Below are 20412 nucleotides of genomic sequence, written 5' to 3'. Positions count from 1 at the left end.
TCTATCAAATGCGGCGACCCATGTAATAACGTAAGCCTCTACCAAATATCCGTTTCCCTAGCGCTCCAACATCCGTGTGAACTTGCGCAGACGCAGTAGTGGTATATACAGTCTGCCTTGGGAAAGCGTTTACATCATCACTTCCTTCCTCTTCATCATATTGATCTGCAATTTGGCGTATCAGACGCCATTGTCACCTGAAAATAGAATATCATCAACACTCACATACTGAAGTTGGCTGGTAATGCCAAGCAGCCATCTGATTGGTTCCTTGTGTATGTATCTGGATACATTGAAGAAGCAACTACGTGCAGTAACTCAAGCTTAGTGAAACTTACAAGAAATATTTTGAAACCAGCAAAAATAAGCGAATAAACGCTATACTTTATTTAGTTGTCAATGCATCAATCAACCAATATGATTAGCCATTCTCACTGTTAACATAATAGTGTTTCAATGTAGTTGAGTATCCCTATATTAGAACCATAAGCGAAATCCGTCCCAACAATTTATTAGTTATTTGCGTTGTACAGTATTATATGTTGATTGTAATGATGAGGCATAACACATGTATATGGGCATATTAGGTGTAATTGTATATAACTGCATGCGTCGTTTTCGGCAGGTCGACATACCGTTAATTGTTAGCTATCACCAGGTGTTATGTATACATTGTGTGTGGTTTGGGATCTTCAGCTGCTGACAAAACCCTCGCTTCAACTCAATTACTAATCCACCACTAACAGAACCGCAGTGCCTACATCCGACTAACCCAGCGCATCATTGGAACTTGGCTATTGCTATTACTAACAACGCCGTCACAAATAAGCAACATCCACCCTTCCTGCTGTTGGAAAACCTCGTCCTTTTTCGTAGCCCCTCTCGAGAGTCTGTTTTCTTATTTTAATTAGTTCAAACACATTATTTTTTTACCACTAATCAATGGCGAATCCATCCTAATAGTAAATTTTTCTATATCTCTCTCCCTTTCTCTCCACCTACAGATATGGCAGAGTTCAAAGTGTTAGAATTATCACCTCTCAGGCGTACAATCCCACCTCCTTCTCATCCGTTGCTGAATCAGGATCGTCCAGGGATCTCCACGGAGACGGTAGCAGCACCTCGTGCAACGGACCCAGCCTGCTGGACATCGACGGCTCTGCAGCAGCAGCAGCGTCCTCCTCCGCTTCGTCCTTCGCTCCCGTATCCTCTGCGGCTTCTTCTAGTACGCCATCGTCGGTACCTGCTGCAGGATCAGCAGCCGACTTCAACACTATCAATAGCACTAGTAGTAGTAACAATAGTAGTAGTCATAAGAACATTCCTCCTAGCTTACTTGGCACCAGCAGTAGCAGCGGCAGCAACGGCGGTGGCAATGGGCTCGTCATCAGCGTCTGTGCGACGATTGCCTTCATGGACATCAAATCTGCGTCGAAGGCGCACACTGCCGAGCACAAGTTCGACGATCGCATACTGACCACGGAATACTACGAACCCTCGCTGCTGACGATGCCCCCAACCGTGGCCCCATCGACCTTGAGCGGCGGAAGCGTCAACACTTGTAGTACAACGACTCCCGGTGATAGTAGTTGTAATAGCGCGTCTAGTACTACAATGCCGAAACATGATGGCAACTGTAGCAATAACGGCGCAGGGAACAGCGTTCAGTATCCTTGTCCACCGTCGTCGGTTGCGGGCTTCCATCCGGGTGTCGGTGGCAGTTGTCCCAATGGTAGTATTAGTAAATGTGAACCCTCGGGGGGTGGTAAACTGCTAGGGCTTAGCGATGAGCACGGTTCGTTCTACGAGTGTAGCAATGGCAATAGTACCGGTAGTAGTAGCGGCAGCAATAGTAGTAGAGCGGCCAGCTTCAACCGCTTGCAGCAGCAGCAGCAGACTGGCGACGATCATGGGCGCCGGATGTCCTCCGGATCGGTGGGTGGCGGCGGCTATTCTAGGGAACTGCTGTTAGAGGGCGCCGGCTGCGGTAGTGGCAGTAACGCTGCGGTCGTTGTACGCGGTCGTCAACGAGATCGGCAACACTACCGCAACGGGCCGTATGCAACGACGGCGGATAGGTGAGTGTACCGTTTTTTGGTACGTTTTACCCTCATACCCCTTCAATCCCGTGATATGTTTTCTTCCTCCAAGTATACTACTTTTGTTCGTTTTCAGACACCGACGCCGATCTCGGTTTTGCTCTTTGGTTTCGATGCGCGCTCTAATACAAACACATAGAGAAAATTCTCTGAATGGAAGTCTTTCTGAGCTTGAAGACGTTCGTATTTGTTGGTAGTATCTTGGAATGAAGTAACTTTTAATTTCCTTTTACTAGATTTGATTTTGGATAATTTTCTTCTGTTTCTTTTTTGTTTCTTACAGTTGTCCTTAGATCCTCCAGAACGAATCTGCTGTGCTTGAACTTATGCCGTATATAGTTAGAAGTACTAGATTTCTTGATGTAGTAGATCATAGTATTGAATATTCTCCTTTTTACTGTAGATAGTGTGTAGCGGTAATAATAGTTAAGCTTTATTGTAGTTGTTTCGGAATGCTGCGACTGCCTTACCTAGAATGGATTATCGGTAATTCTGTGAAATATTGCGATTGTCTAAAGTTTTTGTAACAGACATGAAGATTTGTGCCGTAAGTTTTTACTATCACCTTCGTTAAAGTATGATGCTAACGTTATTTGAAGTTTTTCTATTCAAATGTGGAAAGCGCAATATTTCACTTGAATATTACCATATTTTTCATATTTTTAGTTCCTAAGTTTATTAATTCTCATGTTATTTCCAGCATTTTTAGTGTTATTGAATCATCTCTACTCATTCTCGCAGTGAACTTTGTTTGAGGATAATAAATAAACGAAAATCACCGAACATACCGTTGTACACGAAAAACCCTAAAGGGAGACTAATGGACTCGGCATCCCACGCCGATGTGGTGAACGATTGAAGTCCAATCTGTTGCAGTAGTGCACTTCAATCATTCGCTTATCGCTCCTCGCACATATTCATGCCAGGTCTCTGTGCATTCTCGCGCGCCAATGCTGGGTTTGCATTGACCCACATAAATTTTATTTCTCGGAATAATAAAAAATACAGTGGCGAAGTTGATAGCAGTGGAGGCGGCCGCGAGGACGACGCAAAAAGCGAACATCATTTCCCCAATTCAAGGAAGATTCGAAACGAGTTCCCCTACGAGAGAGGTCCACAGTCGAGTCAAGGATGATACAATCAAAAGAAGCGAAACTAGAAAAAGAAGGAAACAGCACCTTCACTCTGGCTCGGTTCCCATCACAGTTGAATCCATTTCTGACTATATATGAAGTGTGTTTTTCTCGTTGGTTGTATGTTTCGTCCGCCACTGTTGGATTCGTAGTTTTTCTTTTCTGTGTACTTGTTTTGCATGTGATTCCGTTTGTCGTTTGTTCATTGTATATGTATGATTGTGTGTCTGCACTGAACTTGGTGATGCCCTGACTGCATGGGATCCAGATTCAAATTTGCTGAAAAGAAAACAAGATTGCTTCGAATAGATAAGTACTCAAATTGTACACACTTAATTCAGATTGCCGGGATATCAGCATTTTTCCATTCTTTTGCCGAGATTTGCACAGCCGAGTAATCAGCAAACAACAATTTTGCTGAGATCTCAGCAATTTTGACAGTTCATTGCTGAGCTTCGGCAATCGTTTTGCTGAGAGTCAGCTAACAAATGTCACTTTTTGCTGGGATATCAGCTGATAGTTTTACTGAGCAGACGGCTGTGCGCGTTTTTGCCGAGCCCGCAAATCTGTTTTGAGTGTGTACCCTTTTGTTGCAAAAAGTAATACGGCTGAAATATTTACAAAAAATGATACATATGGTTCATTGACATCATTAAGTCATGTATCGAGAAAAAGCTGTTACTTTCCGTATAGATTCCAAGTAATGATTTCCAGGACTGTTTAGATGATGAGGTCTTTTGTTTTTGGAAAACATTGAGTCAACGTTTACAACTAGAGATCTTCAAAATCATTTTTGAAGACAAAATACAATCCATAGAATATTTGTTGTTGAGCTTCCAATCTGCCGGAATGTGTGAATCTACCTGTATTATTTTGTCTGGACAAACTCATATCTTATAGCGTTATTATCTTAGAATACATTACTTCTAGTAGTACCAAATCGCTTATATATCTAGGGTTAGTCTATGAATATGATTCGAGGCTGGCTACAACATCGAAAAACTATTTTTACTAAGAGCCAGAAAATACATTATTCCAGAAATGTAATACAATTATGGGCTAGCGGCACTTCTTGGAAGTGTGAACCAAAAATTTTGAGTATCAATTAGTTATCCTAAAATCAATCTCTTCGTGAGAGTGTGACCGGCAATAATGACAATCATGCTGTTTTGATTTTGCCTTCTTTAGTTGATGATTGGCAGGTTATTTTTCATTCTAAGCTCAATTTTAATTGTCGATTTAATTCAAGGGGCTCATCTGAAAATAATTAGGGTGTGGGACAGTTTGGGTAAGGGGTCCTATTTTAGGTCCTTGTCGCATTTGCATGATATCGATGTTCATAGCTTGTGTTTGTGTGTGTGTATTTTTCTGGGTTGTATCGTTCTAATGTTTCTGATCAATTACATAAATTTTATTCAAAAAAGGTACAATGAATGTGTTTGGAAACATGAATTTGCATTATAAATGGTTTTAGTAGATTATGAGGTTTTGAGCAATTCGATTCATAAGTAGCAAAAATGTTCTACACTGAATGCTGATGTTCAATTTACTCGGCTTTTGGAGATTCCAAAGTTTCCCATCTTTTAATCGAATCTAAGAAAATTTCATTTAATGTTGCTTGCTTAGAGATTTTCAGATAATTTTATTAAATCGAGCAGCGATTCTATCCACGAAAACAAAACTTGATTAGCAATTTGTATATTGAATATACATACAGAGGAGTGCGATGAATTGTTTTATTATTCGTAAAAATGTGCATTTCCTAACAAACTAAGAAAAAGTGTATGTTACATATCCGTATGCCAGCTAGTCATCGATAGAACCAAAAACGGCGTTAAAATAAATAGTTTGAAAAAATCTTTTTCCTTTCAAACTTTACTGCACTCTAAAGTGAATCTATCACATTATTTCTACAAATCTGCAACCCGCGAACACACAATCTAGGGTATGTGTGCCATCAGTAATCTTACGCTCCCATATTCATCCTATTCGAATTCAAGCGATTACGGCACCGATTGCTTCCGTTCTTTTTGTTTTCATGGGTGCTCACTTCTAACAAAAAATACAAAAATAAGAAACAAAACAAACAGCGCTTCAATCCCTTGTTTTTCGTAGGATGAAAATGGGAGCCACATGCTTAATAAGGGAACCAATACCCTATCATATTACATACCATGCGGCATGCACGAAGCAACGTACACCTCTGCCTAAACAGTCATTTCCTAAACACTCCGCATGACTGTCGCCTCTCTTCGCATTGACGTGCATATGCCATTCTAGCCTGAAAATAGAAGATCGCCAACACTCACACATTGGAGATAACTGTTAGTTCCAAGCAGCTATCGCATTGGTTCCTTGTGTAAGTGCACAATGATCTGGCGATACTGGAATAGCAACTACAGGCGGTTATTCAAGCTCAATCAAGGGAGAGCTTGTTCCATGCTCTTATTTAGCAAAGTAAATAAAAATAACATCGAACAAGCTCACCTATCAAAATTCATTGGAATGGGAACACTCAATTCCAAAGGATTACATTCACTTGCTATTATCTCAGCTCAGCAGCGTGCTATCAAACAACAGTGTAAACTACATTCACTCCATAAAACGTCGCTTTATAGCTCTGCCACGTCTTTGCTATGTGTGTGCTATTTCATTCAGCAAACTTTTAGATACAACTACAAGGTAAAAGTTTCGAGATGAACCAGCCTCCGGCTGAAATTTTTATGAATAAAGTAAAAGTCCTCCATACATTATTTTTTGTTAGCACTCTTCTGAACTGAGAAGTAGCAAGTGATTGTCAATCTTTGGATGTGGGTGTTCCCATCCCTGTTCATTCCTATGTCAAAATAAATAAAAACAAACCTCCAAAAACACGTTTTACCGTTAATTTCTATGCAATAAATGGCTTATTGCAATTTATTTTAACATCAATAAATTGTTGTCACCTGTAACATGTTTTCAGTTTGTCATGAAAGTTTCGAATTTTACAATAAGAAGTCACTCAAATTTGGAATCAATAAAAGTATTAATTTTCATGCAAATTTGACAAATTAAAAATTAAATTGAAGTTCAACGCAAAGCACTGTTCCGTTGAGATCACTCAATCTTTTTGACTCTTTGATCAGAAGTTTTTCTCAAATACAACATTAATGCAAACCTAAATCTAGTCTGAATGATGCCAGAGAGAAGAACGCAACGCGTATGCATGCTCGAACCACGAGAAGAATTCTAATCCACGCCGCACACTGTAGTACTTACCTTGTTGTTAGCTTGTTAGTCGTTCGCTGCTTGCATTGCGTTTTCGAAACTTTTTAACAATAGTGTTTTGTTTGCCTAACATCCTCGTTATGTTTGTTTCATTTTACTGTACGACAACATCCAGTCGGTAGGTTGAAGAAACCTGTTGGTCTTCCATTCAAAGATTTACGCTCGTTTGTCGGAAGTGTTGATCACTTATGCTGACGATGAACCTTTCTGTTTATTCTATGTTTGTGTCATATTATTTTTATTATTCTGTCAATATTATTTCTATCGGTTTGTTAATCGCGTCGCGGTTTTACGTTGTCTACATACATGTCAATTGCTTATCATTCGTTATGAATGTTCATTTCGACCCCAGAAGAACGCCTCCATTGAAACATCCATTCATACCTTCACTTAATCATCTTCATACATACATAAAAGAACGACACCCAGCATTACTAATGAAAGCTTTTATCTTCTCTCCCTTTTCTAATTATTTCACACTCGCACCAACGCAAATCCACACTCAACACACAATCTGCCGGCTGATCTTCTGATCTAACTAGATCAAACCCAATCAGTCACCATCGCTTATCGTCCAGCAGCTGGTACAACAGCTCCAACAGCAGCAATACCGGAAGCGGCGATAACCTATCGATCTCGCAGCAGCAGCAGCAGCAATCCAGTGGTCTGCCCTCGGGTCCGCTGACACCTACCCGTAACGTTTACAGTGCCGTCGTACAACCAGACCACCCAAGTCAACCGTCGACGTCAGCGACCTGCGCCAATCCACAAGCGGTGCCGTCCAGTGGCAACGCAATCAGCACCAGCAACAACAACAGCTATGATCCGAGCTTTCTGGTGAAGAAAAAGCACAGTTCGCGTTCATCGGATTCGGGATCGCCGCAGCCTCAGCAACACTACCATCATCATCAGCCGCATCATTTATCCCGGAACACCTCGCCGATCTCATCGAGCCATCACCCCGCCGCTCACCATCATCACCATCATCATCCGAGCGGTGGACATCTGCATAACCACATCGGACATTCCTCGCAGCAAGCGCACACGCACACCGCCAGCCGCAGCGATCGGTCCAACTCGCGGTCCCGATCGCGATCACCCAGTAGCTCGTGCTCGTCCACCCACAGTACAACCACCAGCCAGTCGAACGAGACTTGTTCGACAACCAGAAGCCCGGCTATCCTAGCGCAAGGAGTAGCCCTCAGCAGCAGTGGTGGGGGTCCATTGTTCGGTAGTTGTCGAGAGGGTCGTACCGATCGACTAGACCGGGATCCGACTGCGCGTGGAGGTCTACAGTCGGCTGCCGTAACCGTCGGGAACAATAATGGTGGAGGAAGTTCGGGCGCCAGCACCAGCAGTGGCTCAGGAGGCGGTAGCCTAAACTGTCATTCCGATGACAACCGGCCGCTGGCGATTTGCGTACGGAATCTACCTGCCCGTTCGTCCGACACTTCGCTCAAGGATGGCCTCTTCCACGAGTACAAGAAGCACGGCAAAGTGACGTGGGTGAAGGTCGTTGGCCAGAGTACCGATCGTTATGCACTTGTTTGCTTCAAAAAGCCCGAGGATGTTGAGAAGGCTCTGGAGGTGTCCCACGATAAGCTGTTTTTCGGCTGCAAGATTGAAGTAGCCCCCTACCAGGGATACGACGTTGACGATAACGAGTTCCGACCGTACGAGGCGGAGCTGGACGAGTACCATCCCAAGTCCACCCGAACTCTGTTTATCGGAAACCTCGAAAAGGACATCACGGCCAGCGAGCTGCGGAAGCATTTCGACTGTTTCGGTGAAATCATTGAAATCGACATCAAGAAACAAGGTGTTAGTGCATATGCGTTTTGCCAATATTCGGACATTATCAGTGTAGTGAAAGCCATGCGTAAAATGGACGGTGAACATTTGGGCAGCAATCGAATCAAGCTCGGGTTTGGTAAGTCGATGCCCACAAATTGTGTATGGATTGATGGAATCGCGGACGCCGTCGGTGAAGGCTATTTGAGATCTCAGTTCGATCTGTTCGGCGCCGTCTCCCAAGTGACGATAGATCGTGAAAGGAAACTAGCGTTAGTGTTTTTCGAGCAAGTTCAATGTGCGCAAGCAGCGGTCAAAGAAATGCGTGGCGCGACGCTCCGAGGGCGTAAGCTGCAAGTGGACTTCGCTTCGCGCGAGTGTCAAGATGCATTTTTCGATAAGCTAGACAAACAATCATGTGCGTCGTTTGGTTCGCCGCGTTTTGAATCGGGTGCGGGCGGTCGTTTCAGTGGCAATCGGTACGTGGAAAACACCGGTCGAAGCAGAGCTGCGTCCTTCAGCCGACCTGGCAATCCGCTGAGTCATAGTGGAGCCGTGTCGCCTCGCCTCGATCCATCGCCGGTATCTTCGAGTCGCGGCGGTGGTTCCTCAACTTCACGATCTCGTATTGTTCGGTATTCGAACGATGAGTACTACCTGGATGGTACGAACGCTCATGGAAGTAGTAGCGAACGGCGGTTCCGCAACTACGACGAATACAGCCAAGGATCGGCTGCCAGTTCGCACGAGGATGTCTACGAGCACGACGGCTACAGTGGCAGTCACGTGAGAAGTAGTGCTCACGATCGGCTGCAACCGTCGTCTACGTCGGACTCGCCACCCCCAACCGTCACGTCCAGCGGTCTGTCTTCGTCGATACAGTCTCGGCTGGGCGATGTGGAACCGGCCGTGGGTCTCAGTAGAAAGCGAAGTGAGAAAAGTCCAGGTAAGTGCCCTTTTTACGAAGTATGATATTTTATTTGAGGTCCCACTGGTAGCTATAACGTTCTACTTGATGATTTTTTCCAAAATTATTTTGAAATTCTATAATTCCATTAATTGATAAGAATTTCGCTATTCCATAGACTGCCTATGATCGCATAATTGCCCCATATGAAAAGGAAACCCAGCAGCTGTTATGCGACCATAGGCAGTAGACCCCAGTACAACTAATGAAATTATGCGTCTACGGTGAAAATGTACCACCCAATTACTAAAATACAATTGACAGAATTCCGTAAGCACAAAAATACAACTGAACTTCAAAATTTACACCGGATAAATGAATACAACACCAATCTCTGAATTCCGGACAGTTTTGTAGTATACCAAGAATTTACTACAATTTAGGCTGGAATATTAAGATTTAATCGTTTATATAACCATTGAAAATACGTATGATATTCTTTATAAGAGCTACCAGATGGGACAACATATTCCCAAACCCGCAACTAGCGATTTTGTTAACCACCATTTCGTACTATTTTCCTCTCTTCAACCTTTCCACTATCCGAAAACGTTCCAGGTGATATACGATATTTACAAAAAGAAAGAGTACATATTTTAGAACAATTAGAAGAATGCCCGTCCAGTGGTGATGAGTTAGTGAGCCCAAAGAAACGTATCAAATACAACCCAGATGCTCACCTTGGCAGTGAACCATCTGATCATCATCATCCCCATTATTCTTCTTCGGTGGCCAATTCATCGGCGGCAACGGCAAGTGATTCGACGAGTGGTTTGTGTGGTGATCCGGTGATGTCATCCTCGTCCGGCCGGGGCGGAGGCGTCACCGGCGGCGGTGAACATCACCTTTACAATAGCAGTAGTAACAATAGTAACCATTACAACAATCACCACCATCACCACCACCACAACAGTGCAGATAGTGGTGGCCTGCAGTCCGGATTTTCCACTTCTTCCTCGGCTTCGCACCACCGAAAGTGCGTTGAGGTGCGGCGACTTTCGGACTGCAACCTGCAGCAATCAAAATCGTTATCAAGCCAATCAACGCCTTCATCTATGCATAGTAACAATAATAGCAGAAGACCGTCCACTGACAACGCGTCATTGCATCAAAGACATGGTAGCAGTAGCAGTAATAGTTCTTCCAGTTTACAACAATCACACCTAGATAGCGGGCATCTCTATTCCCATTCGTTAAACAAGCGACGGAAAACGATCCTCAACAGTGACAACAGTATGACTGTCATAGCAAGCGCAGGATCGACGTCGGTGTCGTCTAACGAACACCACCACTCGTCGCGTGGCCGAGGTCACCAGCTACACTCGTTACATTCGCACGAAGCAAGCGGAGGCGAAAGCGCCGATGGTTCACGGCCCGGAACACCCCTCTGTGATGAACGGCCCGAAAACCTTCCACCAAGCGAACCCAGACGAATACCCACGAGTCGGTCGTACAATCAGGAACCGCTTAGCTTACCTCTACCACGGTTTGCGATACAGTTCCTGCAGCAGTACCGATTACAAAATCAACAAAGTCAAACATCGTCGTCGGTACCTGCAACTTCATCACATTCATCATCCAATGTTGTTCTGCCAAGCTCTTCGCTGCATCAGTCAACATCGTCATCTTCGTCGTCGTCGAACTCTGCAGCGGCACCGTTCCCCAACGTCACTGCCGCATCGGCTTCGACCTCAACGCAACAGCAAAGCGCTCTAAGTTCTTTGCATACCGCTTCGTCCAGTGGTGCTATTAGTGGTCCTTCACTCTCGTCTAATTCTAGTCTACTAAACAACGCTCTGTCGAGTCCACCGCCAACGCATCCCTCTAAACTATCCCTGCTGATACCACCGAATATAAGTTCGAGCAGTAGTTCCGTAACAGGGAACACTCCAGCCAGCGCCAGCACGTCAAACAGCCTGGAGCACGTCAACCAAGCACCAGCCAGTCCACTACGAGCCCCTTCTGTTAGTTCGAATTCGAGTGACTCCGAAGGTGGTCCATCCACCTCGCCATCGCTGGAGGAACGAATTAACCGTTTGGATGAAATGTACGAAAAATGGTCCGGCAATAGCCAAACGCGGATAAACAATGCCGTCGGTGAACATCACTTCAACGATCGCCACCACAACCATCATTTGTACCACCACAACCATGCGAGCACGACGGGAGGAAGCCTGAACCAATCGCCGCTCTCGAACGTTTCTTCCTCATCGACGTCCTCGTTCCGGCATAAGTTCTTAGAGCTCGATGTGCACGAGGTCCCTCCGTCTGACATAGTGAAATCGCTGCTGTCGCGTAAATCGATTTTCGATGAAGATCTCAAGCGGTTGGAGAACATCAGCGACAAGTACGAACCCGGCATGTTCTCGAGTTACACGAAACACACTGCAAATTTCAACGCCATCAGTGCAAATAGCTCGGCCGCTGCATCGCCGGTAAACACGATCTTGGCATCACAATCCCCGCTACATGCACTGAAAGCTCAAACACCGCCAGCTCCTAGCCTGCAACGACTTGGCAGTTGTAGTACCTCTGGATCTCCAATGAACAGTCCTCAGCCATACAATAGCCCCAATCCGTCTGTGAAATCTGGTCTGCAGTACCCGTTCCCAAGTCATCCACCGTCAATGCCATCGGTAGCTGTTCCTAGTTCGACAACCCTGACAGCGTCTGTGACGCTCCCTATTGCCAGTATGGTCACTTCAATCGCCGGCAGTACCAACAGCGGAACGATATCAACATCTTCCGCCACCAGTAGCAGTTCGCTTTCCGCATCAGCTTCCTCCTCTCCTACGCATAGCATAACATCCGCTCCCGGAACGTGTGCAACGCCAAGCAGCTTACCCAGTACTGCGTCGATAAACACACCCAGCTCGACGGTACCGTCCGTGAGCTGCAGCAGTTCGGCTACCCTAGCAAATAAACCAAAGACCAATATTTTAAATAAAAGTATTAGTTTAACGGAAAAATCAAGTACAAATATTAGTAGTAACAACAATAATAATTTAACGAGTAATAGTAGTAATCTAGCGAGTACTAGCGGTAGCAGTAATACTAGCGTAATCGAATCATCTGCATTGGTAGCAAGTACTACAGCCACTGCAACGACAACGAGCATACCAACACCGAAAGTATCCTCAGCAATTTCTTCTTCTTCTTCGTCATCGTCAATCGAGACAGTCGCATCGTCAACCACTGTCATAGTTTCCACTACGGAAGGTAGTGCACCAGAAGCTTCAACGAGTGCTTCTACCTCTTTGAACACCTACAAAAACACTACAGTTACGGCAGCTCCACCTGGTAGTACAAATTCGGGTACAGTTAGGTCCAGCAGTATGTTGTCATTATCAACGAGCACTTCCTCAGAAGGAGTCCAACAGCATTCCAATAGTTCTAGCACCAACTACGGTATCGACAACAACAGCAATAGTGGTGGCTTTGAAAAGGAGGATAAGACCAACAGCAACAACTCCGGCAGCAAACACCACAAAGACCGGCGAAAACTTTCAACGGCTTCGTCCTGCTCGACTAGTTCGACGGGATCAAGTACGCCAACTACCTCCTCCAATGTTCCTTCGCAGCCCGAGTCGAAAACGGGCGCCACGTTATCTGCTGATGACGATCAGCCTCAGCAACAGATCAGTGGGAAGCATAACAAATCTACCAAATCGAATAACCACCACGGTCATAGTCACAGCCACGGTCATGGTCACAGGCATTCTAGTGACAGCAGTAGCTCCAGTAGCTCGACCTCCACTAAGAATCACAACAAGGGTGGAAACGATGATTTGAATGAGTTTGATCGCTTAAAGCGAGAGGTACCAGTGAACACCATCAACTCTCGAATAAATTCGTCCAATCGCAAGGAGAAAGAGCGTCAAGAGCGCGAAGAGAAGGAACGGAGGCTTGAAGAAGAAAGGATACAAAAGGAGAAGGATGAAATGCGTCGTGCTCAGGAGTTAAAGGAGAAAGAACTAGAGCAACAACGGCGGAAGGAAAAAGAGCTAGAAGAACAGCGACGAAAGGAGAAGGAACTGGAAGAACAACGACGGAAAGAGAAGGAACTGGAAGAACAGAGACGTAAGGAAAGAGAAGAAGCTGAACGTCGAGAGCGAGAGGAGCGTGAACGACAGCTGCAACGTGAGCAGGAACTTGAAAAAGAGCGGCAATTGCAACAGGAGCGTGAAGAGCTAGAAAAGGCTGAACGGGAAAAATGGCAGAAGGAAGAAGCCAGAAAGTCCAAGGAATCACCGAAAAATGAATTCGAGCCATGCGACAGCTTTGTGAACGACCACGGCTCCGATCGACTTGATCGAGTGAACTCCACAGATAGTAATTCGCAATCACAAATTACTTCGAAGCGACGCCACAGCTCTCAAGAAAGCAACGATTCTCCGACTGAAGACATTAATGCAATGAAGAAACATAAGCACAACAACATCGGCGAGCGTCGTGATTCCGGAAAAGACGGTAAGCGAGAAAAACATCATAAAAGTCACAACCGAAGTGATAAGTCCTCCAAATCATCCTCAGGCTCATCGACGTCCTCGGACAAAGTACACTCGCATGCCAATGCTTTGTGCAGTGTGGGTAAACACGACAACCATGACGAAAAACAGCAGTTTCTACTGGAAGAACGCCGCAAAGAGATTTCTTTCTCTGGGGATGGTGATTCCCTGCAATTGAGCCACCACCACAAGAAGAAAGACCGTTATCACGAGAAACATAAATCCAAGAAAGACCGCAATGCTTCCAGGGATAAAGAGAACACACAAAACGTTAATTTCCCCATGGATTATGTCGACCATCGTTCCACCAGTGATGAGGACGAACATGCTCGCCTTCAGCACCGAAAGGAACGTAAAAGCTCCAAAGATTACGGTCAAAGATTTCATGGAGAAAGTGGTGAAGAATATAAGAAATATGATAGAAAGTCCAGTCGAGCCGAATCTTCTGCTGATGAAGAAGGCAGAAAGAAGAGGAATCGCACCAACAATAGTCGTACAAAGACAACGAATAGTTCGGATACGGATGATTCAGATGAACCCAAGAAACATTCTATCTTCGACATACCCGACGATGGACCTAATATTTCAATGTACGACAAAGTTAAGGCGCGCTCCTGCAAAAACATGCAGCGCCAAGAGGAAGAGAAGAAGATCAAGGCCAAATTTTCGAAGTTGAAACAGAGTCGAGCTAAACGTGAAGGCAAAAACCGATCGAAGAGCTGGGACGAAGATTCTGATACCGATGGAATGAACTCCGATACAACCATCAATAGCAAGTACAATCACAAGGATCATCTGAACAAGAGTGGTACAATTACCACATCAGAGGATGATGACCATTTGCCGTCAACGCCCAGAATGAGACGGCCAAAGGAACCACTTGCTACTGATTCTGAAGAAGAGACCAATCGTATTCGTTCCAACCGGGATCGATTGAACGATCTTTGTGACGACGAGAGTTCCGACGGCGATCATACCAGTAAGCGACCACCTCGCACGCCACGTCGGAGCTCTGACGAGAAGAAAATGTCTAGAAAGAATTCACGATCAACGAGAATACAGTCGGAAACTGACTCTGATGGTCATCATTCGATCATGAGAGAAAAACCAGCCACGCCGAACTGTGACACTAAAGCTGAGGTCTCAGACGTCAAGATGGATCATATCTCTATCAAGCAGGAAATGAAGAGCGAAGAAGATACACAAGAAGGAATCAGCAAGGTGGAAATCAAGGTTGAAACAAGGGTTCAACCGCCATCTGCACTGGTGACAAGTGATGTGTCTGAAGATGAAGATATCTCTAAACCCATTGTCAAATCTGAACTTATTCCAAGCACAATGATCAAGAAAGAACCCATCGACGAAGGATTCAGCGCTGTGAAGAATCGCTTTGGAGATGTCTCATCTGAAGGTGAACCGAACATGATATCGGTGGCCAATGCGGAGATCGAGAATACAGTAAATAGCGCGGTTGATCAGTTGATGTACGGACATTCGGAGGGAAAGAAGCGACACAAGAAAAAACAGAAACGTCACAAGAATGTCGAAGGATCTGAAACGGATGTGAAGAGTGAAAAAGAACATTCACCTCACGATGACGCTGGCTCTGCGAATTCTATGTTCGATGAGCTGAAGAAATCATCTGACGATCAGATTTATGTCAGCTCAAAGAAGAAGCATGGTGGTAAGAAGGAAAAGAGACGAGAACGTTCGAAGGAAGATCACGAAAAGTCTGGTAAATCCAAGAAGTCGAAGAATAAACACAAGGATTCGAACAAGATACCAGATGCGATGTCAACAAATGTGAAGCGAGAGGAGAAGATTGAAGACATCTTCGGACCTATATCGGACGAAGAATCTCAGCATTCGTCTGTGGAAACCGAAGTGTCGATAAAGCAAGAGCCAAGTGATGTAAAAGCAGAAGATACCGCTACACTGGAAGAACAACCCAATGAATGCGAGCAAACCGAGAAGGAGAAAAATAAGGAAGAATCCAGGAAGAAAAAGGAAAAGAAGCGACGGGAGCGCGAGAAGCTCAGAGCTACGATTAGTATGAAGGAGGAAGAAAACAGCGTGGATCTGGATGAAGCGGGTCGTGCCCTAGAAGCACAGCTTATGAGTGATTCGGATCAAAAGGCTGAGGATGCATCACCGACGTCAACGATAACAACCAGTGGAAAACGTTCTTCAGTTGATGTGATGGATGTATTCCGATTTACTGACGGAGATGACAGCATGGAAACATCGTTTACCGAAAAGAAGGAGTCCGAACATAGCCGTAAGGAGAAGAAAAAGAAAAAGAAGAGAGGTAAAGATGAGAAGCACAAACATCATCATGGTAGCAGTACTAATCATTCTAATCCTCCTACAACAACTCCGATTACTCCGACAGCAAATAAGCTATCATTGGACATCATATCAGCTCAACAAGAAGATACCAAACACAACATCAGTAAACCTTCTCCGAGTCTACCATGTTTGCTTGATGAGAGTCCGCCGGCGTCGAACAGCAGACAACCTGCCCAACCTATGTACGCATCGACGCCATCTAAACAGCTCATGTCACCAACTCCGACGATTCATGAAATGACTAGTTCTACGCCAACCAAAGATGAAGCCGAACCGCTGTCAGTCTGTGTTAAAGAAGAAAGCGCACAACCTAAAGCTGTTGATTCGTCGCAGGCTAAACGAAAATCGGAAAAACTGATTCCCGGATTTGGTACAGACATCGACGAGCAATTGCACGAAAAAGCAGTTCTTTCCATTTCCGGTGATTTCATTACTGACAAGGTTATCAAAGAGGACGCTAAGAGTACGGATCCAGTCGAGTCTCTGAAGAGTAAAACAGACGATGTGAAACTAGAAGAAAAATCAAGGGTAGTTATTTCACAAGAAGAAACCGAAGATGCAGTGGCTGCCCTCCTCGGTGAAAGTTTTGGAACGTCAAATACTCAGGACTTTTCAATCGACTATACTGTGGATCCGACCGAAGAATCTTCTTCACAGTTGGCGTCCGACTCATCACAAATCCCGGAGGAAGATAATGAAGAAATTAAGAAAGCAATCCTTAGCTTGAACACCGAAGGGCTGGACATGAAGCCCGATACTCCGACATCTGAACACGATCTACAAATCGATACGGACACTGAAGACCAGGTTGATGACGAGCACCCCGCAAGTCTGCTAAGATTTGACAATCCACCAAAGACTCCAGATGTAGATTTGAGTCAAATCGGCAAAGCGTTGTCGGACACGCTGAATAGCACTTCTTCAGCTCCAAATTCTGCAAAGAAGGAAGACAAGCTTGAAATTCCTGATACACCTGGAAAGAATGTTCAGATCGTGGCTAGTTCACCGGTAACTTCAACATCTCAAAGTACATCTGTAACGACACCTGTTGTTAGTACGACAATTACTTCTGCGCCAACCGTTAGCGTGACTTCAACAGTTACGTCTACTTGTGTATCCAACACTACGCAATCATCTATTGTACCTATGACGCCGGCTGTTACAGGGCAACAGGGACCTTTGCCATCTACAGTCGCTACAAGTGCGCAGGGATCAAATACTAAAGTGGTGAATGTGATACCTCCGGTCCCTAAGCAAATAGCAGTGACAACACCACCGGCCTTACCGGTCCAAAGTAATCCGACCGCTATTGTTGCTCAAAAAACAACGATTGTCAATCAACCACCGATGGTTGGCAACCAACCACAGATTCGACAACAATTGGTAATGCAAGCGCCTCCAACGATTACCATCCCTGAACAGCACATTGTGTATCAGCCGATCGACACAATGATGTCTCCCAGAGGACCAGGAGCCAGCGATCCTAGGATGCAATCACCCAAGATGCAGCATCAACCACTTTCTCCGTTCTCAAGAACCTCGTCTCCAACTGCCACTAGTCCAAATTTGCTGAGACCACAGGTGATGATACAGACTCGTCATCCTACTCAGCTGAGTCCTGGAGTTGGTCCGCACCAGATGGTCGTCCACCAAGTGGGCAGTCATGTTGTAGTTTCGTCTCCAAGCCCTACCAATCAGTTTGTTCCAAAACCTGCGCAATTTGTGCAGTCTGGCAACACAGCTCCACGATTCCCTATAGCAGCAGGACAATTGAAAACGCCTCCCTCGTTACAAAAACCAACTGAGCTATCACCATTGGCAAAGCCGAATTTGAACACTTTCGCCAACATAGGTATGGCTCCTGGGGTACGTCTCGTAACACCCGCTGCTAGTCCATCTTCCATGCCAACGCTTGGAAATGAAAACGCTTTGATTTCAACTGTTGGTACTAAACCTGTGGTAAGCTCATCTCCAATGCCTGTGTCTACAGCCTACGTTATCCATCCTAATGCTAAACCTCTGGAAACCTGTCCAAAGACAACTCCTGGCACCCCTACGAAAACCATCATCCATCAGCAGCCAGTATACCTTCAGCATCCCATCAAACAGTTTGCGCCACAGCATCCCGTTCCGATGCAATCGCAAATGGGAATAAATCAACAACCTAATCGCCTGATTCAACCCGTACTTACTCCTGTGAGTAACGTTATCATCGCCAAGCCACAAGAACCCAAACCCCAGAACACTATTTCTACCATCACCTCAAATCCTAACCATCAGATGGCACCCTCAAGTTTGAGTTTGCCTCCAATCAAATCGGACGCACCATTGGCCACCCCAATAGGTGCTTTGGATAAGGTAGGGGAGCCAAAGGACAAGTTGTCACCTCTGGAGGAAAAAGACCGAACCCAAGCGAGTCAAGGAAGTACAGTTCAACCACAACCTATGATGAAGCTAGAAACCTCTGCCTCAGCAAGCGAATCCGCTAGATCATTGCTCACTGAAGAGAACGTTGCTAAAATTCACGATAACTCCAGCGCAGCGAATGTTCTTGATATTGATCCGGAAGACCAGGAAGCGGACTCCAAGGAAGACAGTGATTACTGGTCCTCCAAGGATACAATCATTGATTCGGTGATTAAGAAGGTCGATGCTCTGTGTTCCGAGGATGATATTTCGGAGGGAGGATCCGAAGTCAATAAAGAAGAATGGAACAAGCCCGATGACAAGACAAAAGCTACTGAACAGGCATCGCTTCCAAGTGTATCGAACACATCTGGCGGTCAAGCTTTCGAACTACCCAAAGTGGAAGAAAAGAACCCCGAACCGGCTACCTTCATGAGTACCATTCCATCTACCGTACCTGCTCCTTTGATGCCCGTAGCAACCACGATGATGCAGGCAACTCCGTCTATTCCGGAGCCCATCGTAACTCCACCGGAAGAAGATGAAGCAGAGACTGCTTCAGCTGAAAGTACCACTCCCACGCGAGGTGGAAAGCGAGGCGGTCGACGGGGAGGAAGAAAAACGTCGGAAAGTGTATCAACGCCGGTCAAAGCTTTGGTGACGGAGAAGCTACCGGAAGTGGATATGACGACACCATCAAAACGCGGTGGAAAGGCAGGAGGATCAAAACGAGGAAGAGGGGCAGCAAGAGGTGGTGCAGCCAGAGGTGGCGCGTCCAATGTTCAACCAGCGGTAATGGGCGGTGGAAAAGGCAAACATACAAGTACCGGTTCGGATGTGTATGAGTTCCACGATGATTCCGGTGAGGAGGTTACCGGAAGTGATAAACAACAGGCAGATGGATCTCGCCCAAGGCTGATCCTCACTATTAAAAACCAGGGTACCACTGCAACGCCGACTCCGAGCACCAGTACTGCTCCGGTCGTGGTAACATCTGCTCCGGTCATACAACCTACCATGACAACTGTCGGTACCATCAGTACACCGTCCGTTCAACTTCAGCCAACAACGTCCTGCCCAGCTCCACAGCCGCCACCGGAAGCTCAGAGCATTCCGGCACCAGCTGTAGACGCATCGAAGGAAGAGTTCATACATCCAACGTCAGGAAATACTCGCAAGTCGCGCCGTTTGCTGGAGAAAGACGGTCGTACCACTGTGGACGACATCATCGACGATGTCATTCGTAACGGTCCTTCATCGTGTGTGATGCCAAGCTCACCGGCGCCCGTACCTTCCCAACCGCCGTCGGTGGCACCGACACCGATGATTCTACAGCAGTTCCAGTCGCAACAACATGTCCAAGTGAATCAAGTCAACCAGATGATGTCGCCAACAGTGCAACAGCCTCAACTTGTGCATTTGCCGCCGCAACATCAACCCGTTCCGATGGATCTCCCTGGACAAACGGGCAGAAGGAACACAAGGCACAATGCAACCCCCGCTAATGGTAAGTGGTCTTAAGTAATTACTAGTAATGGTCAGCAGGCTGTTAAGTGGGGTCTACTCAGTTTAGCATAATCCAACTTGGCATACATTCGTTTATGTCGTTTTTTTGGCATAATGGTCGTTTGGCATACCAATAAATGAAGTATATTAAATATTCGCATCTGTATTTTTTACGCATACCTCATCTCATGTTTGTTTTTGAAATTTGCATCAAATATTCAAAAAAAGTCAGACAACTGTGCTAAAAATGCATGTTCACCAAAATCATTTGTGACGTGAAAAAAATTTAAAAGGTCGAATATGGGAATTTCGACTGTAGAATGAGGCCAAATTTTTAGGTATTCTGCTTTTTATATATGTTTTCCAAAATTATGCCAAACTCGGTA

General features: G+C 45.4%; 1 protein-coding gene across 8 annotated transcripts in view; it reads left to right on the top strand.

Annotated features, from left to right (window-relative positions):
- The first annotated feature begins 971 nt into the window (after positions 1 to 971).
- Positions 972 to 20412, top strand: part of LOC109433229 (protein split ends) — a 36458-nt gene continuing 17017 nt past the window's right edge. For 3 of the 8 annotated variants that reach the window (XM_062851460.1, XM_062851462.1, XM_062851459.1), the window contains exons 1-3: positions 1270 to 2078; positions 7042 to 9236; positions 9816 to 20027. In XM_062851460.1, coding sequence (XP_062707444.1) covers positions 1414 to 2078; positions 7042 to 9236; positions 9816 to 20027 — 13072 coding nt within the window. In that variant the 5' untranslated portion in view covers positions 1270 to 1413. Of the gene's footprint in view, positions 2079 to 7041; positions 9237 to 9815; positions 20028 to 20412 lie in introns of all 8 variants that reach the window. The other 5 variants (XM_062851466.1, XM_062851465.1, XM_062851461.1 and 2 more) reach the window with 4 other exon arrangements.

This window comes from Aedes albopictus, chromosome 2 (assembly GCF_035046485.1).
Source record: "Aedes albopictus strain Foshan chromosome 2, AalbF5, whole genome shotgun sequence".
In the NCBI taxonomy this organism is placed as follows: domain Eukaryota; kingdom Metazoa; phylum Arthropoda; class Insecta; order Diptera; family Culicidae; genus Aedes; species Aedes albopictus.
Note: the sequence above shows the minus strand (reverse complement) of the source record. Positions and strands in the feature narration are given on the sequence as shown.